Below are 23,244 nucleotides of genomic sequence, written 5' to 3'. Positions count from 1 at the left end.
GACTTCTCTGTGGTGTGCCTCATTCCAGGCCCATCCCCAATACCAGAAGCCTTCTTGTGTTTCTGGAGAAGCTTGAGTGTACTGGAAAGCAAAAGATCCTGGATCAGATCCAGAAATGTGTTTGACCCTACTGGAAGCCATGATTCTGACCCAGAATCTAATAGGGATCAAACTCCTGACACTGCACTCCTAAGCAAAGTTACACCCTAAGGCAGAATGGGCCTGCTCTGGCCTGTAGATCCTATTCAACCCAGTCCACTCCAAGATTTTTTCCAACACTTGAAGTGGTGCTCTGTCTGTCTGTCTCTGTCTCTCTTCCTCTCCCTCTCTGTCTCTGCCTCTCTGTCTCTCTGTCTGTCTCTCTGATAACAACACCACCACCATCACCTGACCTCTGTTCAAAATTGGGAGGGAGAATCAGGACTCCCAGCTCCCTTTCTGAGGCCTTGCCTCTGCATCTTCTACTGCTTGTCACCTGGCCACCATGGGGATAATTTTCTTCCAGATGCACCCCTGGAAGAATAGCCACTTCCCATCAGCCAACCTTCCCTATCCTGGTGCTCCCTTTTAGAATAGCATGTCTGAGAAAGAGGAGGTTTATGTGTATAGACAACCAATACTAGTCTTCAAAGTTATAAAATATAAAATTGCTACTTTAGCACAGCCCCATATTGAGCAAGGGAATCCAAAAGAAATGGATAAAACACAAATCCTCTGTCCCTGTCTCTATGCATCTCCAATAGATGTTAAAATATATTTGCTTAAGAAGTTACAGATCTCTACAGAGTTTCCCATACTTCGGAATTTCCTTCAGCTCTCCAGCCAGGCACATTATCAGTGGCTGCTGGCCCCTGACCTCAGTTAAGACTTCTATCTCCTCTGATGGACCCAGCACAAAAGAGATCTCCTCCTTGCAGCAAAGAGGGTTTAAAAAAAATTATTTCTGTTTCTCCGCCGATTCCTAGAGATCTCCAGGAATCTCCTTTCTGGGGCCTCTCTAGTATTTCATTCCTCCAAATCTCAGTTCCCTGCTTGGAGAAAAGGGGAGCACTTGACCCTCTTGTTACACCTCCTCCTAGATCTTTTAGCATTTGTATGAAGGTGGTTTGAGTTACGCCTTGAAAGTGCTTGAGCTTACTTCCCTCTCCTCCTGCCTGTTTTCCGCCCTGATTTTGGGGGGGAGGGGCTATTAAAACACAGAGTGAAGGTTTCCCTCAATTCAAACCTCCACAGCCCATTAACTTCAATTGATTTCGACGGGTGTAACTGTGCTTAAGATTGCACTGCCACTATAAAGGGCTGGAATCCAAAATGTTCAAGAGATGCTGGCCCGCTATCAAAGTCCAATATGCAACATTGCTCAGGATACCAATTTGTCTTTTTTTTCTTCTGACCCCTTTGTAGAGTGCTACATATTACCAAAGAGTGTGATAATAATATTATTTTCTATTATTAAGCAGTCTTAGTAGTACTTAATGTCCATCTTTCCTTCTAATGAATTGTAGTTATGAAGAAACTGCATGCCAGCACTAACTTGTGTTACAATAAGATGCAGGAAACTGTTCCGCAGGCAGGGAAGCTGCTAATAGCAGTTATTCTCACTGGGCCTTGCTTCTGTCAACAAAGAAAACACAGTAATTGATCACTGTCATAGGAAGTGACACATGTGGGCTGGGGGAAAGCATGAAATACATGAAATGCATTACCTCTGAGCCCTTCTGAGGCCCCGGCCTTCTTCCTTTAGCCTCAGCATACGAATGTTTGCTTCTGGTACGTGCCTCCCAGTTTACGGACCATGGAGGATAATGAAGAACGGCTGAACCGTCTTTCAAAGGTAAGAAAAGGGGAAAAGAATAAAGCCACTTTTAATTGGGAATGCATAATGCAAATGGACTGCACTTTGGAGGATATGCAACATCAGAGCTGCCCAGTTGGATTGGACCAGTACTGCGTCTTCTTGACCAGCAGCATACTGTTTCACGCAGTGGCCAACCAGTTGTGCTGGAAGATCAATCAAAGAGATCACAGAGGACAAGGCCCTTCTTTGATAATAGCCTTCCTTGGGCTGGATTTCAGAGGTTTACTGCCTCTGAATGTGGAGGTTTCCTTTAGTCACCATGGCTTGCAGCCACTGATAGAGGTAGCTCCCACAAATCTATCTTATCCCCTTGTAAAGCTTGGGGGCATCCCCCCATCCACTTCCAGTGAGTTCCATATGTTAACTACTCGTGAAGTAAAGAAGCACTTCTTTTGTCTGTCCTAAATCTGTTTCCCATCTGTTTCACTGGAGGTCCTCGAGTTCTCTTACTGTCAAAGAGGGAGAGCAAGTTCTTGCTCCACATTCTCTAGTCCAGGGGTAGTCAAACTGTGGCCCTCCAGATGTCCACGGACTACAATTCCCAGAAGCCCCTGCCAGCGAATGCTGGCAGGGGCTTCTGGGAATTGGAGTCCATGGACATCTGGAGGGCCGCAGTTTGACTACCCCTGCTCTAGTCCATGTTGTAATTTTAGGAATCTCTGCCATGTCCCCCTTAGTTGGCTTTGGTCTAAACTGAAAAGTCCCATGCTCTTCAGCCTTTCCTCACAGGAAAAGTGCTCCAAGCCTTTAACCATCTGGGTTGTTCTCTTGTACATTTGTTCCAACTCTATCGTTTTGTCTTTTTAAAAAAGTTATAGCAACCAGAACTGTATTACAAATGAGACTGTACCATAGACCAACACAAGGTCATGACAATATTGGCCACTTTATTTTCAATGGCTTTCCCATCAGTTCCCAAAAGTTTGCCTTTTGGCACTGCTGCCACCCGCAGTCAGGATTTTCACGGAGCTGTCCACTATATTGTCCACCCGACAACTCCTCGTGGCCAGTGTTGCTACCTGATTGCTTTTCCACCTTTCCGCATTTTTTACAAGGTCAAGTTGGCTGTTGGTCAACAGCAACAAAACACATGTCTTGCCCATCCCTGCAAAAATCAGAAAATTTAGGAGTGGCTCAAGCATTCATGGGGCCCATAGCACCAGAGCCTGTTTAAGGATTCATGGGGCCTTAGCAGGTTACAATTGGGGCAGAAGCAGTCAGACTGGGGGCTGAGGGGCCCCCACAGTGGAAAGAGGTGTCACTCCAAGTGTTCTTAAAAGGGAGAAATGGGGGAGGAGAAAGACTACCGCCCTGATCCAAGAGTGCGAGGCACCTTGTAGGGCCGTCCCTGAAACTGGGGGGAGGGGTGGCTGGAAAATGCATGACATTGTGACATCAGAGGACCCTTCTAGATGTTACAGAGGGCTCCATGTGTTTTGTATGGGCCTGAGAGTTTCAGAGAAAAGACTGTACAATATTGATTTCTTTTCACACTGTGTCTGTGAAGGTGGCCCCAGTAATTAAAGCCCGGATGATGGAATACGGCACCACCATGGTCAGCTATCAGCCCCTGGGAGACAAGGTGAACTTCTTTCGTATGGTTATCTCCAATCCAGCAGCAGCTCACCAAGACATTGATTTCCTGATTGAGGAAATAGAGCGCCTGGGGCAAGATTTATAATCATTTGGTCTGCCAAGCATTGCTGAAACCTCTCTAAGTAGACAATTAAGTTGTCACAAACTGTGGTGAATGTATTTGTAGTTTGTTCCAAAGTGAATCTATTTCTATATCGTGGCGTCAAAGTAGAGTACCGTTTAAAACAGAGAACATTGCTCCTTTCCAGAGTCTTTTTTTTCCTCCCTTCTCCTCTAGTTTGTAATACCGTTTTGATTTGGTTTGGGTTTTGGGTTCTTTTTTTTTTTGCGTTAGGTAATCCGCAAAAAGGCTGCATTCAAAACAGATTGGGAACAATGCAAATGCTTGCAATTCCACCCTTCAAATGTCAGTACAGGTAGCGGAACTGATAGTTTGTGTTCAACACAGCCAAACAGAACAGTGTCAAATTGCCCCCAATGGTCACAAAATAAAAAGAGGGCAAAAGCAGAAAGCTACGTCTGCTTTAAGATCTTTTGTCTTTCTTTCCCTTAGTATATTAGAATCTAACTCCTAATTTACAGATTACAACATTTCTGCTGTATTTAAATACATATAATTTTGCAAAAGAAATATATATTATATATATATATATATATATTAAAGAAAAACCTATTTTGTAAAATATAGATTTTTATTTTATATGGGTTATAAAAAACTAATGGGGTTATAAAAACGAATGCCCCACCCCAGAAATATGATCCTTTGTTTTCCTTCAAAGGAGGACTATCAGGCTTTTCAAAAATGCTTATTTTGAGACATATCCCTGTCTAAATTCTTTCAAAGAAGCATTTCTTTTCTACACGCCACCTTATCGTGTGTACCTCCAGGGTTTAGTACTCCAAAACCTTAAGACGGTATTGCAGCTCTCAATGAGAAGGTCAGTAGCAGAGGGATTACAAAATGGTTTTATTCCAGAAGATGTGTCCTACAAGGCCTACCTAAGCAGACATACGAACGGTACAGGGACCTACCCAACACTCAACTTGAGGTTATATTGGGAATCTTCTCCAGCGAGATGCTATTAGCATCTTTATGAGCTGTGGATGGGATCCCTGAAAGATCCAGTTTCTGGGCAACACAGTCCACAGGTTTCCCCACCATGGCAGCAGTTTTTGCTAGGATTGCTGTGATAAAAAGGGATAGAGAGAAGCAGAGATTCCCTAGCATCACAGTACTGAAACTCACTAGAGGAACTGCTTTAACAGCAATACATATACATATATAGGAAAGATTTAATGCAGTCGAAAGGCCTTTTCAGTCATTAAGACTGAATGATCTTAATGATTCTATCACTAATACCTTGCAAACCAGGAGAATGTACTAAACATTCACACAAAATAATGAATGCACTAACTGAAAGGATCACATATAGCGTGCTTTCCCAGTGCATGAGGTAGGAATGTCAAAATTGTAGCAACCGGAAAGGGGTTTGGGAAGGAATTGGTGATCCAACTTAGTGAAGTCCTGGTTGCTGTTGTCTGCCAAAGCAATTCCCTTCACTATGATTGATCTAAGGGGCTAGAATGGTCTCTGTGGAACATCTTGGAATATACCTACAAAGTTTACCTCTGGTCAATGGCCATGGTCTATGAGTTGATATCACCAGTGGCTGACTACATCACTGGTGTCTTAAGTTGAAATCTATGTTTCTCCATTAAAAAAAAATTGATACATTTTGGCATAATTGTCAAAAATGATTGTTTCACAATTAGTTCTAGTTGCAAATATCTCATCTCCATCATTTATTAGGACAATTTGCTATAAGTTCTCAATACAACCAATACAATAGCACTAGCTGCCCATACTCTATGGATAACAAGGAAAAGAGCATGGCTTTCTCCTATAATACAGTTCTCCCCTTTAAAAAATAGGAAAGCTGGAAAATTATTCCCACTTTTCCCAGAATTGCCAATTAATAGCAAGGTGTATTGAGGATATTCCTCCTCGACTTAGGTCAATAGAAGCAACATTGGCATAGAAGATAAGTTTACTCTTAGATTTGTATTTTCATACCTTCTTCCAAAGAGCACTGGAGGCCACTTCAGATATTCATACTTCAAACCTTACAGAATCAAACCTGGATCTTGTGTCCCCACCCTGCATAACAATCATGTATAAGTTACAGGTTTGCTCAGTTCCCATATCTGGCATCATGCCCTGCTTGGATTGGGACTTCAACATGAATCAAGTAGGATATTTGGTTTTCCCCCTCCAGGCCATTCTCCTTATCCGGAATGGTCTGAGGGACACTATTTGACCCATAATGTATGAATTGTCTCAGTCCAGGGGACAGCCCCATGACAGATTTAAGATGAGAAGAAATGTTTTGCTCAAAGCTCATTAAAATTGGTGGCTGAACAGTCATCTGAATCTAGAATTTTCCCATCCAAATTCAGCCTTTTGGCACTATTTCCACCTATCTACCTATTCCAGCCACCGTTTGTACTTCCACTAGGGCGACCTGCTTTTCCCATTATGAGAACTCGTGGTGGTGTGTTGAAGACCCTTATAGACTATGGATGCAGAGTCACACTAAAAATGGGCCATACAGTGGGAAAATCTGTCTCAACTGGGTTGCATACCTTGGACTCGCTTCTGTTTATAACTCTGGCTAAGCTATTGGGGGAGGGGGTTAGTGTTAACAAGAAAATATGCCCCCCTGGGTTTGTAAAGCGATATTGTTTAACACTCACAAGATACTTGAAGTTTAACAAGTCTAATGTTTAATTTGATCTGAACTAAATAGCTTTGGGTACCGGCTCACTGCACTGCTACGGAATAAGAACAAGAAGATATTTGTGTCTTTAACTGTGTTGCCTTCTTAATTACTGTGATAGTATGGTTGTGTCACCTCCCACTGAGGCTGTGCACTTTAGATTAAAGCCGTGCAATGTTGCCAAACGACATGTGTTGCTGTCTAAGCTTGTGCACTATATTAATGAGGCGTCTTTATCTGTGTGATAGCAGTATTGAACCTTGATATTGTAAGACCTGCATCCATTCTGGTTTCTCTATCGTTCAGCTTTATTCAACTGCTTTACGTCGCGATGATCCTTCCACCCAAAGCTGGTTCCCATGAACAGTGTTTAAATCTAAAGCTTCAGCAATTCATTTCTGCCAATGAGATCTAAACCAGCCTGTGCTAAGCCCTATCCAAATACCAGCAGGGGCTGTGCAAATCAGGTATGCCACACCCACGAGTAGAGGGGACAGCTCTTTGCTGACCCCCACAGTCACAATGAGGCTGTTGAGTAGAATCTTTGTTCCTGGGCAATCTCCATTTCGGTGGTAGAAGCACAAACTCTACTGGAATGAATGGCAACTGCAGCTCACCAACCAAATGGTCTTGTGGGGGGGAGAAAGTACCGGGCAATCGCAAAAGCAATCAAGTAGCCTCGGTTACACCTTGCATGTGCATTTTTTTCAAAAGATTATTACAGTCAGTGTAGATATTACTTCTGTGTGCCTGCCAGTCCAAGATCTTCACCTGCTATTTTCACAGGAGTAACATCAGCAAGGTTTTCTTTACCATGTTATTATGTTGCATTTGGGGGAAAGAACTACATGGCGACCTGTTCTTCTTGTATTTGATTAAAGTATTTTATCTGTGGTGTCATTCAGAACCCCAATAAAAGTGTAAAACGTGGCTTGTTGTGTCCTGGCAGGGTTTTCTTCCTTTCCTCTTTCATTCTTGGCTTGAAAGTCTGTAAAAGCCAGAAACATCTGTCCTCTCATCTTTCAGCGAAGGTCAAGAAGACTAGAGTGTTTTCTTCCAGCTGTCGTCTTGTTTGTTCTGATTGTTTCCGCTCTGACAACACATCTGTGTTCGGAGTCATAAGCATAGCAATAGTTGCATCCTATTACTCTTAAAGGGCCTCTTGTCTACTCACAAATTATTGAGCCGTTTCATTATCTTATTATGTGCCCAAATGGATAGCATTTTGCATCAATGTCTGTTTGTTTTCTTTCCATTTACAAAAAAATCCTCTTTGTTTGTGATCTTGCTTCCAGAAATTTCTCTCTCAACAGGTGCCCAGTGGTTCATAGGGGTGCTCAGATACCCATGGGTTCATCTCATTCCATGCTCACTAGCATCCAACGGATTGCGTAGCCTATGCAGGGCAAGTTGATGCACCCTGTTCCTTCTGAAGACTGCCATGCTCCCGTGTGCAGTTAACTGGGTGATCTTGGGCCAGCCACAGTTCTTTCAGAGCTATATCTACCCCACCTACCTCACAGGGTATCTGTTGTGGGAAGAGGAGCGTCTCAGGTTTCAAACAGTCCTGGCCATGGACTGAAACCTGATATCTCACAAATGTTAATATTTACCTGAGTTCACATGGGTTTGTTTTCCTGAATAAACTGTCCCATAGCTGTCAATTTACCTCCATTTATCTATCCGTGACTGTGGGAGTCCAGATTCTAGTCCTTCAAACTCTTTTCCATTTCCCTTCAGAAACTCCAATGCAGGTGTTTAAGTGGGAAATGTTGTTGGGATTACAGGGAAATTATCTCTAGCCCCCCAGGAAATCCATCACAGTTGTGTTCAATTGACCCAACTTATCCAGCTCCATTGCTCCGCCATCTTTGTTCCTAGCTGGCCTCAGATTTAGAGGGCTCAGAAGGCTGCCATGTCCACGGCTGCACTATTGTTCTCTGGAAAGTCCCAAGACAAACAACTCCACGTCCCTAGCTGTGTTTGGATAGTCTCTTCCAGTCCTGCACCTCAGCCAATAATGAGAAGTTCCGCAGGGCCTGTAAAACAGAGCTGTTCTGCCAGGCCTGCAGCTGAAGCCTAGAAATAGCATAGAGAGACTCCTTGAAAGTCCACCCCCAAACTCTCTGAGAACTTATATGCCCCCCCCTCACTTCTTCAGTCCTCTAAATTTCACAAAAAGGAGGCAGCCTGATGTTGGAATAATCGGGTTTGGTTTTAAACTTAGTTTGAAAGTTTTTAAACCTATTTATTAATGCCGTATATTTTAAACTTTGTAAACTTCCCTGAACTTGTGGGGAAGGATGGGGTACAAATGTTAAAATAGATAAATACCTGAGGAGGGGAGTGTTAACTAACAAAGATATCCATACTCCAAGGCCAAATCTTAAGGATGGACACAGCTAGTGGCTGCTTTGCTACAACATTGTTGTGACATTTTAAAGTCTTTTAATGGGAGTTTTAATGGTTTTTTTAAGACATTGTAACCCGCCGCGAGCCATTTGGGAGTGGCGGGAAATAAATCGAAATAAATAAATAAATAAATAAATAAATAAATAAATAACAACAACAAAACTCCATTCCATTGGCTCGCTGAGCCAGAAGCAGTGTCTGGACACCGGACATGTCCTGGACACTGACCTGGACAGCGCTCCTCCCTTAGTGCCTTTTCACAAATATAAGAGGCACTAATGGTTACAGATATGTTATCCCTTTCTTCTCTCCAAAGCAGCTTTCACATCAATTTGCTCACCTCCATCTTATTCTCACAATAACCCTGTGAGGTAGTCTAGGGCCTATTCTGCACACAATAGATAATGCACTTTCAATGCACTTTAGGAGTAGATTTTCCTGTTCCGCACAGGAAAACCCAGCTGCCAAAGCACATTGAAAGTACATTATCCTATGTGTGCGGAATGGGCCTAGGCTGGGCAAAAATGACTGGTCACATAGGCCTATTATGCACAGTGCTGAAACGGCGGCATGGAGAACGCGAAGGAGGAAGAAGCGAAGCAAACCGCTTATGCACGGGACGGAACGCAACGGCGGCAAAACCCAGAATATCCGATTATGCACACAGCTACTCCAGAGCCGCTTCTGGTTGCGTCCTGGTCTCTGGAAGCTCCACTTCCTTTCGGCAGCATACGTTGACTCTGTGCCCGGTTGCCGCCTGCAGCGTGCATGATTGGTGATTTTAGCCACCGCCATTCCACCCGAAATGCAGACTTTCCACTCTGTGAATAATGGGCCATAGTGAGTTTCCATGGCACAGTCATGATTGAAACCTGGGTCCCTCAGAGAAAGAAGATAAATATGTGGTGAGGTTTTGTTCGATTGGATGCTTTACGCTCTGTTGGTTGTGAGCTGCTCAGAACCATCCTTCACCCATGGATTCTAAAATTAAATAATGAAGCTGGTGGAGAAACTGCTGTCATCCACGTGGGTTTCCAAGATCCAAGTCAGCCTTTTTGAGCAGATGCATCAATTTTGGATCCTCAGCCCAAATTAAACCAATCTGGATGCTATTATCTGGAACATTTGTGTGGACTTAATGAGCTCCTCTCGGGATAAATGAGTAGGAATCATGATTGCTGCTTTGAAAGGGGCTACAGATATAAAGGGAAGAACCGGCTGAGCAGTGGCTCCAAGGTTTCTGTCCCCAAAGCCCACCATCTGTTTGCTCCCCCCACTCAGAGTCCTCCAGCTGCCAAGTACAATAAAGGGAAAGGTAAACACAACAATATGGAACACGAAGAGCATGCCGAGGACTAAGGCACTGGGAGAGATAGCCTGTAGGATTTCCTTTTATCTGAGTTTATCAAACCTGTGCTTAGCAGAGAGTATATCTGTGCTGGGTCAAAGCCCCATTTTTTGGCTCATTTGTATTTTTGCCTGCTTCGTGCTAACCTCAGAGTAAAGCTGCCAGCCTCCAGGGGCTTCTGGAGCACTCCTGGTATTACAATGGATTTCCAGATGACAAAGATTCCCCCGGAGAAAATAGCCCCTTTGGAAGATGGACGTGATGGCATTATACCCCACTGAGGTCCCTCCCCAAGTCCCACCCTCTCCAGGCTGTACCCCAAAATTCTCCACTGTAAAGAAAATCAAGTACCTGGTAGGTTCATTGGCCACTCAATGATGTTGTTATTTGGATTTCATTTATCCTGGAAAGTTCAATAAATATGCAAAAGAAAAAGAAGACTAGGACATTCTACAAGCAATGGGGAATTTGAAAACAGCCCTTCCTCCCTATGCAGGATTTAGAAGGATTTCGGAACAGTCGGAAAACACAAACGCCACCATTTCCCCCAATAACGCTGATCTAGAAATGCAATGGGGTGTGTTTTTTCCCTTCATCTGTCCACCCTATATATTAGCTAAACAGCCTCACAAATTATTGCCTGACGGCCAAGTGACAGATAATGGGACTTCTGAAAAATGGCAAATGTCACCACGTCTCACTCTGTCCTTGTGCAGTTCCTCAGGCAGAGATGAGTTATGAGGAAGTGTTTGCAGCCAGCATTTCCTTCCATGTTCCAGCCAGCATTTCTGCCCCGTGTTTTCCTCTCGTTCCTCTGCCGCTGAATGTTTGTGTTCAGAGCAAACGTTTAGTACAGATGGTCAGTGACAGGAGTCCACCCAACTGCCAATCCACGCAAACATTTTATCTTTATGGATTCTTTAAACCTGGACAAGAGTCAGTTGTCCTTGTTGATATGCCTCGGCTAGACTTTCTCAACCTTTTTACCGTTGAGAAACCCCTGAAATATTCTTCAGGCTTCAAAAAGCCCCAGAAGTGGCACAATCATGCAGAATATGGTTGGGAACCAGAGCTGTATACATGCCTACCTGGGGCCCCTCCCCTTCCCACTCCCTCCAGGCCCATCATTGGCCACTGGAAGGAGGATGTGACCATATACGGTCATGTCACCCAATAAACGTTTAATAAATTTTAAAATTATATATAAAAATAATTTACTCACATTCATTCAGGAAACCTTTTCAGGGCCATCAAGAAACTCTAGGGTTGCGCAAAACCCTCATCGAGATAACCTGCCCTACAGAGTCACCATAAGTCGGTAGAAACTTGATCTCAAAAAAAAGTTTTATTAGTTTATGGGGAGTTGGAGATTTGATTGTTGTAAAGGTAAAGGTAAAGGTATCCCCTGTGCAAGCGCCAAGTCATGTCTGACCCTTGGGATGACGCCCTCTAGCGTTTTCATGGCAGACTCAATACGGGGTGGTTTGCCAGTGCCTTCCCCAGTCATGACCGTTTACCCCCCAGCAAGCAAGCTGGGTACTCATTTTACCAACCTCGGAAGGATGGAAGGCTGAGTCAACCTTGAGCCGGCTGCTGGGATTGAACTCCCAGCCTCATGGGCAAAGCTTTCAGACAGCTGCCTTACCTTGATTGTTGTATGGTGCTCTAATTATTTCTGTTAGGCTGCCATGTAGAAAAGGTGAGAACGAAATGCTTTAGTAACTACATCAATAAACTAAATATGACATGATGATTCCCTATCAAAGTCTCTATGTGTTACATTATTATTATGACAGCCAACATGATGTAGTGGTGTAGACTGCCAGATTAGGATCTGAGAAACACAAATCCACACAAATTTCCATTTCCCCTCTGAATGTAGGAAGCTGCCTTATATTGAATTAGACCAGTCCCGGTCCTTCTACCACTTAGGAAACATTCTTGGGAGGATAAAATGAAGATAGAGGAGAACAATTTTGTAAGCCACCTGGGGCTCCCTCTAGGGAGAAAAGTGGGATATAAATGTAAAAATAAAAAAACAATTCCAGAGAGCTAGAGAGTCATTTTAGTATGTTTTAGGCCAGGCCTAATGGATGTACATTTCTACGCACCTGATGAAGTGAGCTTTGACAGAGGAAAGCCCGTGCTGAAATAAATGTTGTTAGTCTTGAAGCTGGGACATCTGGGTAATAAATAAAGAATGTATTTCTGCTTGTCACACAACTGTCAAAGTCCAAAAAGCTCGGCTGGGATAAAAAGAACGCAGGCGATTCTCTTGATCATTTCTCCCCATCACCTACCCCTCTTCCCAGGCTGAAACTTAAAAAGAAATAAATCTTTACCCTTTCGGAGTTTTTCAGATCTTTCTCCAGTAGAGACTTATGGAGCTTTATGCAATTACCCACCTGACGGGGGAGTGTTGTTATTTATAACTTACAGGCTCAAGAGATAAGATGCACAGGTTGTTTGCTTGCTTTCCCTGACGGTTTTTATCTGAAATGGATATAAATCTAAATTATTCTTCCAATAAATCTATTCTTCGGCTTTATGCATGTGTTTTTGATGCGGCGTCCTCATTTTCCCATTTAGCACCATCATGCTTGCCCGCTATCAGACTGGGCTCAGGGCTTCTACCACACTATTCTACCATCGTTTTTAAGCATCCACACGAAGTTTGATGCTCCGAGTTATGGGATGGGGTTGACTTTTAGTCAGCTGGATGCTGCCATCTTTTGTGGATCCCTTTGCATTTTGCCCTGGGTTGTTTCAGCAATTAGAGGATTGAATGAAGAAGAATCTACAGCCATTCGGCGGGGGAGTCATTTTGAGAAACCAGCATTGCTTGAGGTTGAGATGAAAGATGGAGCAAATTAAATGTGAGCGGGCAAGACAGCATCCATTTCTTCCAGCATCTGCCCAAATGTAGAAGAAGAAGAAGAAGAAGAAGAAGAAGAAGAAGAGTTGGTTCTTATATGCCGCTTTTCCCTACCCGAAGGAGGCTCAAAGCGGCTTACAGTCGCCTTCCCATTCCTCTCCCCACAACAGACACCCTGTGGGGTGGGTGAGGCTGAGAGAGCTCTGATATTACTGCTCGGTCAGAACAGCTCTATCAGTGTCGTGGCGAGCCCAAGGTCACCCAGCTGGTTGCATGTGGGGGAGTGCAGAATCGAACCCGGCTTGTCAGATTAGAAGTCCGCACTCCTAAACCACTACACCAAACTGGCTCTCTTTGCTCCTAGGCATTCTGGAGGCTAAAAATTCGCCCTTGTATTATACAGATGTTTTAACATCTGGGAATATCCAAAAGCAGGAAAGCTGTGCATTTTTCACCAGAGATAGTTCACCAGAGATCCATTACAGCCTTTAAAAAGTTTGCATCCAGTCCGGAAAACCCTTTCCTGAAATCTATGTACCTATCCCAGCTGTTCCAAGGATACTTGTTAGGGGGTTGCCTCCCCCCCCCCCCAGCACTCCTAAACCCTAGGCATTCTGGAGGCTAAACATTCCGCCTTGTATTATACAGGTGTTTTAATATCTTTTGTGGGCATGATCTGTTTTTAAGGGGGGTTTACCATATGTTTTACTGGTTATTATGTGACTCTTCTTTTTTGTAAACCACCGCAAGCCAGTTATCTGGGACTGTGCGGTAAATAGAAGAAGAAGAAGAGTTGGTTCTTATATGCCGCTTTTCCCTACCCGAAGGAGGCTCAAAGCGGCTTACAGTCGCCTTCCCATTCCTCTCCCCACAACAGACACCCTTAAAATAGAAGTTTAAACGCGAATGAATGAATGAATGAATGAATGAATGAATGAAAGAAAGAAAGAAAGAAAGAAAGAAAGAAAGAGTTTCTAATGTATTTCTCAGCACCCCCCCCCCAGCCCTACAACCTAGTTTTAACAGGTCTAAAATACAGGACCTACTTCTACTAGTGGGTTACAAGTTGCACAAGGAAGTAATTTATTCTGTACTCTCTTACATGTTGTTGTTATGCCCACATTAACCAGGGTTTCAACCCCAGAAATTCTAGGAGGGATTATTAGATCCATGAATCTAAGGAGAAGGTTCCCTCCCCCCCAGCCATATCATCCCATTTAAAATATCCACAGGGGATAACTTAATGAGGTGTTAACGCTCCGACAGAGGTGTGAATGAGTCCTAAAAGACCCTTAAGGACTCTGGCACATGCATTGTTATATGTTTTGGACCGTATCTGATTATTCCCCAAGAGCACCTATGTCTTTGGAATGACAAAAGAGACTATTAACATGAACAAATAAACAGGCCCATCCACTGCCTTTGAATGCCAAAAAAACAAACCCTTTGTACTCCCCCCCCCCCCCAAAGGCAGGGAAGCAACTATCTGACTTGGATGGGTAACATTGCTCTAAGTATTTTTAGGAGGGTTTGGCTGAGTTCTCTTGTTGGCATTCTTCAGAAGCCACCTCGGTAGAAAGATGCAGTAGGAAAATCTTTGCTGTTTTTAAAGATGAAGGTTTGTTAGAATAACTAGTGTGCCACTCCATGGGGCAATCCTTGGATCTGCATAAGCCTTTCTGTTGTCTTTTAGCCAGTTAATTTCATGTTTGTGGCAAGCCATAGTTAGCTGTAGAAGAAGAAGAAGAAGAAGAAGAAGAAGAAGAAGAAGAAGAAGAAGAAGAAGAAGAAGAAGAAGAAGAAGAAGAAGAAGGAGTTGGTTCTTATATGCCGCTTTTCTCTACCCAAAGGAGGCTCAAAGTGGCTTAAAATCACCTTCCTTTTCCTCTCCCCACAACAGACACCCTGTGAGGTAGGCAAAGCTGAGAGAGTCCTGACATTACTGCTTATTCAGAACAGCTTTGTCAGTTTTGTGGCAAGCCCAAGGTCACCCAGCTGGCTGCATGTGGGGGAGCGGGGAATCAAACCCGGCTTGCCAGATTAAAAGTCCACACTCCTAACCTCTACAGCAAACTGGCTCTCCAGTTTGTTTTCCTTGTTCCCCTCCAACCACAAGCCCATTTGTGCTTTTCTTTGCACTGGAAGGACTGAGTCAGCAGAGCTTCCAGGCTCATCCACATGTATATCTTGCTGTTCAGTAGGGACATAAATACAAGCAGCCTCAGTAGGGGGGGGGGGAGGACATAATGCACAGTTCTCAATATATCTACCTTCACTGGGATACAATTTAGGGGAAATAAAAGGCCCATTTCTTCAAATCCACACATTTTTGCCCGCCAGCACTTTTAAGCAGACTTATTGAAGCTCTTTTTCAGCTGAATCAATAGCAGCCAGTTTAATCTTCTTTGGAGAAGCCTTCCCTGGTTACTTTTATCAAACCTGAGATCTCTCTTCCCAGCCTCCAAGGCATGCTGAGCAGCACTATGCAGGATAAGGGTCACTACCCAGAGATTGGGGTCAGTTACTCAAATATCATGTTACTTATCACTGGCTGATACTGGGATCTTTTGTACTCTGCTAGAAGGGTTTCGCCAAGGTCATTCTGTTTATTGGGATTCAGATACCTTCTGGCTTTTGACAGTGAACCTCTTTGACCAGTGTTAGAAAAGACCAAACAGGACTTCAGGTTCACAGAGGGGGCATTTTGCAGTGGCGCCCGAACACTGAGCTCAAGGGCCCTTTATTCCTGTGCCTCAAAAATTGCTCCACTGCTAAGGTCTCTCCGAAAAGTTATGGAGACTTTTGTGAACAGAAATGCACCGAGAGCCCAAAGGAAAATGATATGCATGGGGTACGGGAGGAAATTAATCTACAGACTGTTGAAATACCCCATTTAAAAAGGAAATGCGAAATCCAGGCAAACAACTCATCCAAAACAGCAGCTGCTCCTTTGAGTGAGCAGGGGAAGGAACACGCCACAGTTCTAATCTCGCAGTCGATTGAACAGAACTCTTTTGCAAGGAATTCCCTGGTCTGTGGCTGAGTGTAGAGTGATTGTAGGCGATCAAATATACCAAAGCTGTCAGCTAATTAGGGGTTTTGGATAGAAACTGGGGAACGGGCAATCCATTGATTCATTCTTTAATTTGGACACTTTCCGGTTAATCCTGCACCCTTCTCAATCCATTAGAGTCAATAAGTTTAGATCAGGATAACTCTGTTGACGATTCATACCTTGAATAAAAGTTTGTTGGTCTTAAAGAAGGTGCCACTGAACTCAAAATTTGTTCTTCTGTTTAGGATTGTGTAGTGTAGTGGTTAAGAACCTCTTGTGGCGCAGAGTGGTAAGGCAGCAGACATGCAGTCTGAAAGCTCTGCCCATGAGGCTAGGAGTTCGATCCCAGAAGCTGGCGCAAGGTTGACTCAGCCTTCCATCCTTCTGTGGTCGGTAAAATGAGTATCCAGCTTGCTGGGGGGTAAACGGTAATGACTGGAGAAGGCACTGGCAAACCACCCCGTATTGAGTCTGCCATGAAAACGCTTGAGGGCGTCACCCCAAGGGTCAGACATGACTCATTGCTTGCACAGGGGATACCTTTACCTTTTAGTGTAGTGGTTAGGTGTAGTGGTTATCAGCACCGACTTCTAATCTGGTGAACCAGGTTTGATTCCCCACTCCACTTCCTTGGGCTCATCACAGCACTGATAAAGCTGTTCTGACCGAGCAGTGATATCAGGGCTCTCTCAGCCTCACCTCCCTCACAGGGTGTCTGTTGTGGGGAGAGGAAAGTGAAGGCGACTGTAAGCCGCTTTGAGACTCCTTCAGGTAGAGAAAAGCAGCATATAAGAACCGACTCGTGTTCTTCATCATCATCTGCTCTACGGCCAGTGTGTGCAAATGTAAAAAAATGTAAAAATACCCGGAGTCAATATGCATCAGAAACCTGGTGCTAATGAAGGAAACTCCAATCAATTTAGCCTAGACATGAGCTAAGGCTTTTCCAGTAGAGGAGGAAGGTTAAAGACATTAAATTTGCAGCAAACACAACAGAAGACAGAATCAGAATACAGGATGACCTTGATGATGATGATGATGATGATGATGATTATATTATCTGTATCTTTTCCTGTTTTCTGTAAACCACCTTGAGCGGTATATAAATAAATAAATAAATAAATAAATACATGATGATGATGATGATGATGATGATGATACCAGCAGCAGTGAATGAAAGAGTGAACAAGATCGCTGAATGCTTAGCTGTGTTTTCAGATCCTCCCATCCGGAAAGAAGTCTTTGCAGGCTCCTGGGGACAGAGCCTCAGTGCCTTCTGACTTCTTTTTGTACTCTGTAACCCTGTCAGGGTCCAAAGAGGCACACTCTGTTCCTTCCATCTTAGGCCCGACTACACATTGCATCTGCCACGTGATTCCCATGAGGCCTCCAGCTGCACGTTCCTCGCAGAGATTTACAAGTGCTACTAGGACCTGATCCAGATTGGGATTCTGGCATCAGGGAACACAAGAACTCTTCCTTTCCCCACCTGGCAATCTTGACACCAACTGGACTCCTGCAGTGCTTTTAAGAGGAGCTCCTGCAGGGACCTCTCAGCTGGCATCTTACCACAAGTCCCCTTGGCAATCAGATGGTATGTACAATGTATCGTTTGGCTCTTAGTTGCAATAGTGGGAGAGAAGAAAGCCACAACTGTGAGGTGGGGAGGGAGCTACCAAGTAGGGAGCCACAGACACTCTGGGCCTAGAGAAGAACAGGTGGCGGATTCCAGGTGTTGACCACTGTTCTCAGTGCTGCTCCACAGACCATCCGGAACCGAGGTTCCTGTATTCGAAGGGACATAAGGCTATATTCTCTGTTTTATTACCTCCTTATTCTTGTGACTTGTTGATATCCCCTTACTATAGAGCAGGGATGGCCAAACGGTGGCTTGTCAGATGTCTGTAGGTGACCATTCCCATGGCAGGGGCTCATGGGAATTGTAGACCACGGACATCTGGTGTTTGGCCACCCCTGCCATGGCGATTTCAATAAAACTGTTTTCCTTCTCCCTTGGTGTGCTTATTACCATCAAATCTGTTTAAGGAGGGAAAGTCTTGGCATGACAGGGGTTGTGCAGGGACATGCAATCTCTGTGGACAGTGCCCCTCAGCATTATGTAAGCCCTCCCCCATATTGGCTTCATGCGTTACAATGATGGGCATTTTACTAGTCAAACAGAGTGGAAAGTCCCATTTCTGTCGCTGGGATTGCGCCTCTCCCTTTTTTTAATGGAAGGCAGAGGAAAGATTCCACAGCATGAACCATCACTTCCAGAAACCCGATGCAGCAATAAACCCCCGAGATGATGTATGGGGCTCCTTGAGCCTGTTGAAATGAATGGGCCCTCCTGGAAAGTGGACTCCAAGGAACAATATTTTTCTGCCTGATGGACCATTAGCCTTGACAGGTACAGCTGAGGGACATAAAGCACAGGCGTTTAAGGAAGCCAAGTCCTTGGAGAACGTCCGGCGCAGAATATGTCATAGGAGCTGGGAGGGCTGTTTCCTTAAAAACATCCATTGGGCAAAGTGCAGCCTGTTTTAACCACACACCACAAATGAACTATGGATTTGTAATAATTGTACCACTGGAAGATGTCTATGATGCTGAGGCATGTCTTGAGATGCCTCTAGAGTTGCCAACTTCCAGGGGGGACTCGGAAATCGCTGGCAGGGGCTCATAGGAATTGTAGTCCATGGACATCTGGAGGGCCGCAGTTTGACTACCCCTGATCTATGGGAACAACACTACTCAAAGGTCAGGGCCATTCCTGAAGTGTGGAAAGTGGATAAGGCTTCCAGTCTATAGAACCAAACCAGGTTCTAGAGGAGGTGCAGATGTGTCCCAACACTCCGTTGTAGGATATTTTATGCCCAAGCTATCTAGCTATAAAACTCAGCTCAAAAGAGAGTAAACTAAACCAAATTCAGTCCTAAGTAAAACCTCTCTTCAGCTGCCTCCTAAAATCCAAAACTCATGGCAGTTTGTATGCCACCTGTCCTCAAAGTCACCAAATTTGACCTGGAGGACACTTCTTGTGGGAAGCACTTGTGAACTAGAAGGGGAGGCAACGGAACCTGGTACATGCAGAAAACGCAGACGTTTCTGGTGATGCAAATGTATGCTTTCTCTTTCCCTCTCTTTAAAGTGAGAGAAAATTTGGTTTGATGCAACTTGTAATCGCATAGATGAGGTCAATACAGGCTGTTCCTAAAGCAAAAACAGCAAAGTGATCGTGTCCATCTGCTGGCGGTAACAGATGGCGACACTAATTGTTGTTCGAAGAATTCATATTGTTCTAATTTTCCCAAGGGCAAACTTAGGCCAGCAGGCTTATGGCTTTTTCTAAAGCCATATTTTTAACACCAGTCAGAAAAGGGGATATGGATTATTTTCAGGAGAGCAGCAGGTCAAATGGATGGTGATCAGATGTTTCTCCCTGGCAAGTAAGATCAGAAAATAAAAGGCCCGGTTAGGGAATGTTAGACCCATTTTGCCAAATCATCTCCATCACTATCTCTGCTGTGCAGCTGACGGCTGACCTGGGCCAGCAGACGGGAGCAAGAACAGCACCTGCCTCTGCTGAAGCACCTGGAAAGAGGTGAGTTCCGGCAATTTGGGGTGTGTAGCCTGGGGAGGACAGGGACCTCAGTGATGGACAATGCCTTAGAGCAGGGGTAGTCAACCTGTGGTCCTCCAGATGTTCATGGATTACAATTCCCATGAGCCCCTGCCAGCATTTGCTGGCAGGGGCTCATGGGAATTGTAGTCCATGAACATCTGGAGGACTACAGGTTGACTACCCCTGCCTTAGAGTCCACCCCCCCCTCCAAGCATCCATTTTCTCTGGGGGAACTAAGGTGAGGTCCCAGGTCCCACCAGCATCCCTAACTGAAGAGCTGCATGTTTGAACTGAGACATGATGGGTAGACAACCATTGAACTCTATGGCTGTGCAGGGTTAGGCACCGAGGTATCTTACTATTTGCCTTGCTAACTACTCCATTGGAAGGGTAATTTATCACCTGGCTCATTTCAAAACAACTTCAGCTGACAAGCCTAGTAAATAACCACTCGGTTTATGAAATCTGCAAAACCAGGTGAACCAAAGAACAAGTAGGGGTCCACTGACTTCAGGGACTCCCCAGGTCTGCAGAAGAATATGGCTTCGTAAACAAATCTCAAAAGTGAGCTGGTAAAAGGGCAAGAGGCTTAAAGTAGCTGTGTACCAGGGAGAGTATGCTGTCGACCCAGGGAACTGACAGAATTCTGAAAGGGAAGATTTATGTATTATTTATTTATTTTTATTTATGATGTATATATTTTATGAATTATTTTATATTCCACCTGTCCCCAAGTGGGAACTGCAAAAGTCATATATGATTCTCTCCTCCTCCATTTTATACTCACAACAACCCTGTGAGGTAGGTTGGGTTGTGGGTGTGAGACTGCCCCTTCCTGCAGCTATCTTTGTATTCTCCCAGTTGGTGATACTGTTTCGATAGACAAATGACAAAAGTACCTTTTTTTTTTTTTTTGGCCTCCATATAAAAACCACCCTGCGTGCTTTTTCTTATTGAGCAGCAAGAGGGTGTCTTATATCTTCTTTCTGCACCTGAGAAAAATGTAATTATTGTGCCCAAAATAGGAAATAATTGGCATTATGTAAAAAGCTAACAGAATGAGTGCCATAACTGGAAGTTCAGACTGAAAAACTCTTCCAGGAATTCTAACATGCTTTCATGTTTGCTTCAGGTACCATTAGCTATTTGGCACGAGACGACCAGCCTTTTCTTCTTCCAACAAAACTTTTCCTTGAGCAAACAGAACATTTTACAATGTATACAAAAACGTGAGGGCTTTTATTTGCGTCTGATGCAAAGCATCTGTAACCCTCTTCCGAAACCACCTGCTTTCAATCTGTTCCTATTCCCAGACCTCTTTCAGGCCGTTCTCAGCTGAGGGTCACAGTCATGCAATTCGGATGCGATTACCAGTTTAAATCACTCCATAGGTCATATTTGCTTTGAAGTGATTAGATTAAAGCCCCTACGCACACATCACAAGGGGATCTTTAGCCGGGCTCGCTGGAAATAATGAAGTCATTGGGCAAAAGTGCATCCTTTCGATGCTGGCATGACACACCTGTGCTGCTAAACAGATGTTCTGTAACAGGAGACCATTTCAGACTTCACAAAACCCCTGGGCAGAATGCACTCTTCTGCTAGCTCTGTAAAGGTTGCCATATGCAATGAATACATAGGGATGCATTTTTGTTGCATGCATCTGTTTCAAATGCACGTCTTTGCTAACCTGAAGGCATTTCATAATGGTGAAAACAATTCTACATGCAGCCAAACTGGATTTTGAATATGTTATTAGGAAGCCACACTTGCACAGAGACAACTTGCACATCGGAGACCACAAAGACTTGGAGAAGGTTTTCCTGTATCCCCTCCCCTATTGTTTCCTCTTTTCCTTCTCTGACAGCCCTCACCGTTCCTCCCTTTTCCTGCTTCCTTTTCTTCTTCCCACCCATCAGCCAGCCTACCTTTATCTATGACCAGATTTCCCTGCCCTAGCAGCCTCTCCCGGGAAAAGTCTGTCCAAAAGCCATGCCCAATTGCATGGTGCTTCTGGTGCTGTTCCAGTTCCACTGGCACGTTGATTGCCTGGGCAGGTGGCCACTGTAGTGGTGCCAGGTGAGGCCCAATGGCATGGCTGCAGCTGCCAGGCCAGGCCCAGTGGCCAACCCCTCTGGGCCTGCTTCCTTTCTGCCAACTTACTCAGCAGTCAACTTATCGTTATAATCTTATCTATGGCACAGTTTGGAAATAGATATATTAATGAGTCAATATAGATGATTGAAACTTTGCCTTCACAGATGCCAAATCATATATGATGTCGAGGTCTACCAGTGAAATATGACATAGGCAGGTGATGACCAGAAACAGGGTGACTCTCCACCTCCATCCCAGTAATGGCATCATGCCTATGGAAATTCCCAGAGATATGGGATCCACATCCAGGTAACGTCTGGAGGAACAATGAGGGGAGAAGGTTGGAGGAAGGATGGAATGGGGACTGGCTCTGTAAAGAGGCCTGGGATTGTCTAGAGTCAACCTGTGGTCCTCCAGATGTCAATGGACTACAATTCCCATGAGCCCCTGCCAGCATTTGAGGAGAGGAGGACAGGTGAAGGGGCTGTGGACTGCAGCAAAGCACTGAGAAATTCTGCAGGTGACAACCAGAACCTGGAAATTGTTGGACCCAGCGACAGAGTATACTCCTGTCATGGGTCAGACAAGACTTGGTGAGGCTGAGGACTCTTCAGAGGAAAAGGGGGCCAGTATAGCCAGATCTAGGGAAATTGCTATGGGAGAGAGAACTGAACAATGAATACAGAATGAAAAAATCAAACTTGATGGTGGTGCACTGTGAAAGTGAAGTAGAATGCAGAATGGAGGAAAAACTCAAAAAGACATGGTGAAAGCGACAGAAAATACCAGTGTATACAAGGCCCAGGTTTCTGTTAAAAGATTGCAAAAGGTCCTACCTAGGGACCAAAGGATGTATATCTCTCAAAGACTGAACTAGGTGAACTTAACCATTTTTTTGGGTTACAGTAAATGTCCATTAAGATTGGCTGATATTCGCTCTCTGCTTATAAGTTCAAATTTTAATTGCATCATTTACTTACTGACTGTATAAACTAGTGCAATACAATTGTAAACAGTCCCAAGCCTCTTTGCAAAACAATCTTTTAAGCCCTTTGAAGGGCAGAAATAAAATTTATTTGTAAATTGTGCCAACCTCTTAAGTCTGTTTATAGAATGGAAAAAAATATTTTCCAAAAACATGACCAACACAGTACAGCATAGGCACTGTTCCCTGTAAACTGTGCACATGAGTGGCCACACATAAACACAGGAAGTCCCACTCAGCAGCAATGTGGAATGATTCAGTGCCTTGCACTGCCCACTGGCCACTTTAAAATTATAGCAATTATATCTGTTCAGGATGTGAACTGCTCCACATAGCAATATAGCTAGTGCGGAAACGAGCATAGTGTTTTCAAGGTGAATAACATTCAGGAGCATTTACCATTGCCTGCCTCTGTATCATGACCCTTGTAGTCCTTTGAGGTCTCCCATCCAAACACTGACTAGGGATGACCCTGCTTAGATTTCAAGATCTGACGAGATCAGGCTTGCCTGGGCTACCTAGGTCAGAGCCACAGTGAAAATTTAAAAAGGAAGGGTGGCCATTTTTGGAGCCTTGAGGAAATCCAGTATAGTGATTCAATAATATTAGCAAAGCA

General features: G+C 44.2%; 1 protein-coding gene across 3 annotated transcripts in view; it reads left to right on the top strand.

Moving 5' to 3' along the window:
• GAD2 (glutamate decarboxylase 2) overlaps positions 1 to 7,161 on the top strand; it is a 33,460-nt gene extending 26,299 nt beyond the window's left edge. For all 3 annotated transcript variants that reach the window (XM_077303179.1, XM_077303180.1, XM_077303181.1), the window contains 2 exons: positions 1,745 to 1,834; positions 3,366 to 7,161. In XM_077303179.1, coding sequence (XP_077159294.1) covers positions 1,745 to 1,834; positions 3,366 to 3,539 — 264 coding nt within the window. In that variant the 3' untranslated portion in view covers positions 3,540 to 7,161. The remainder of the gene's footprint in view (positions 1 to 1,744; positions 1,835 to 3,365) is intronic.
• Positions 7,162 to 23,244: the final 16,083 nt, after the last annotated feature.

This window comes from Paroedura picta, chromosome 11 (assembly GCF_049243985.1).
Source record: "Paroedura picta isolate Pp20150507F chromosome 11, Ppicta_v3.0, whole genome shotgun sequence".
NCBI lineage: Eukaryota > Metazoa > Chordata > Lepidosauria > Squamata > Gekkonidae > Paroedura > Paroedura picta.
This window is presented reverse-complemented; position numbering and strand designations above follow the sequence as displayed.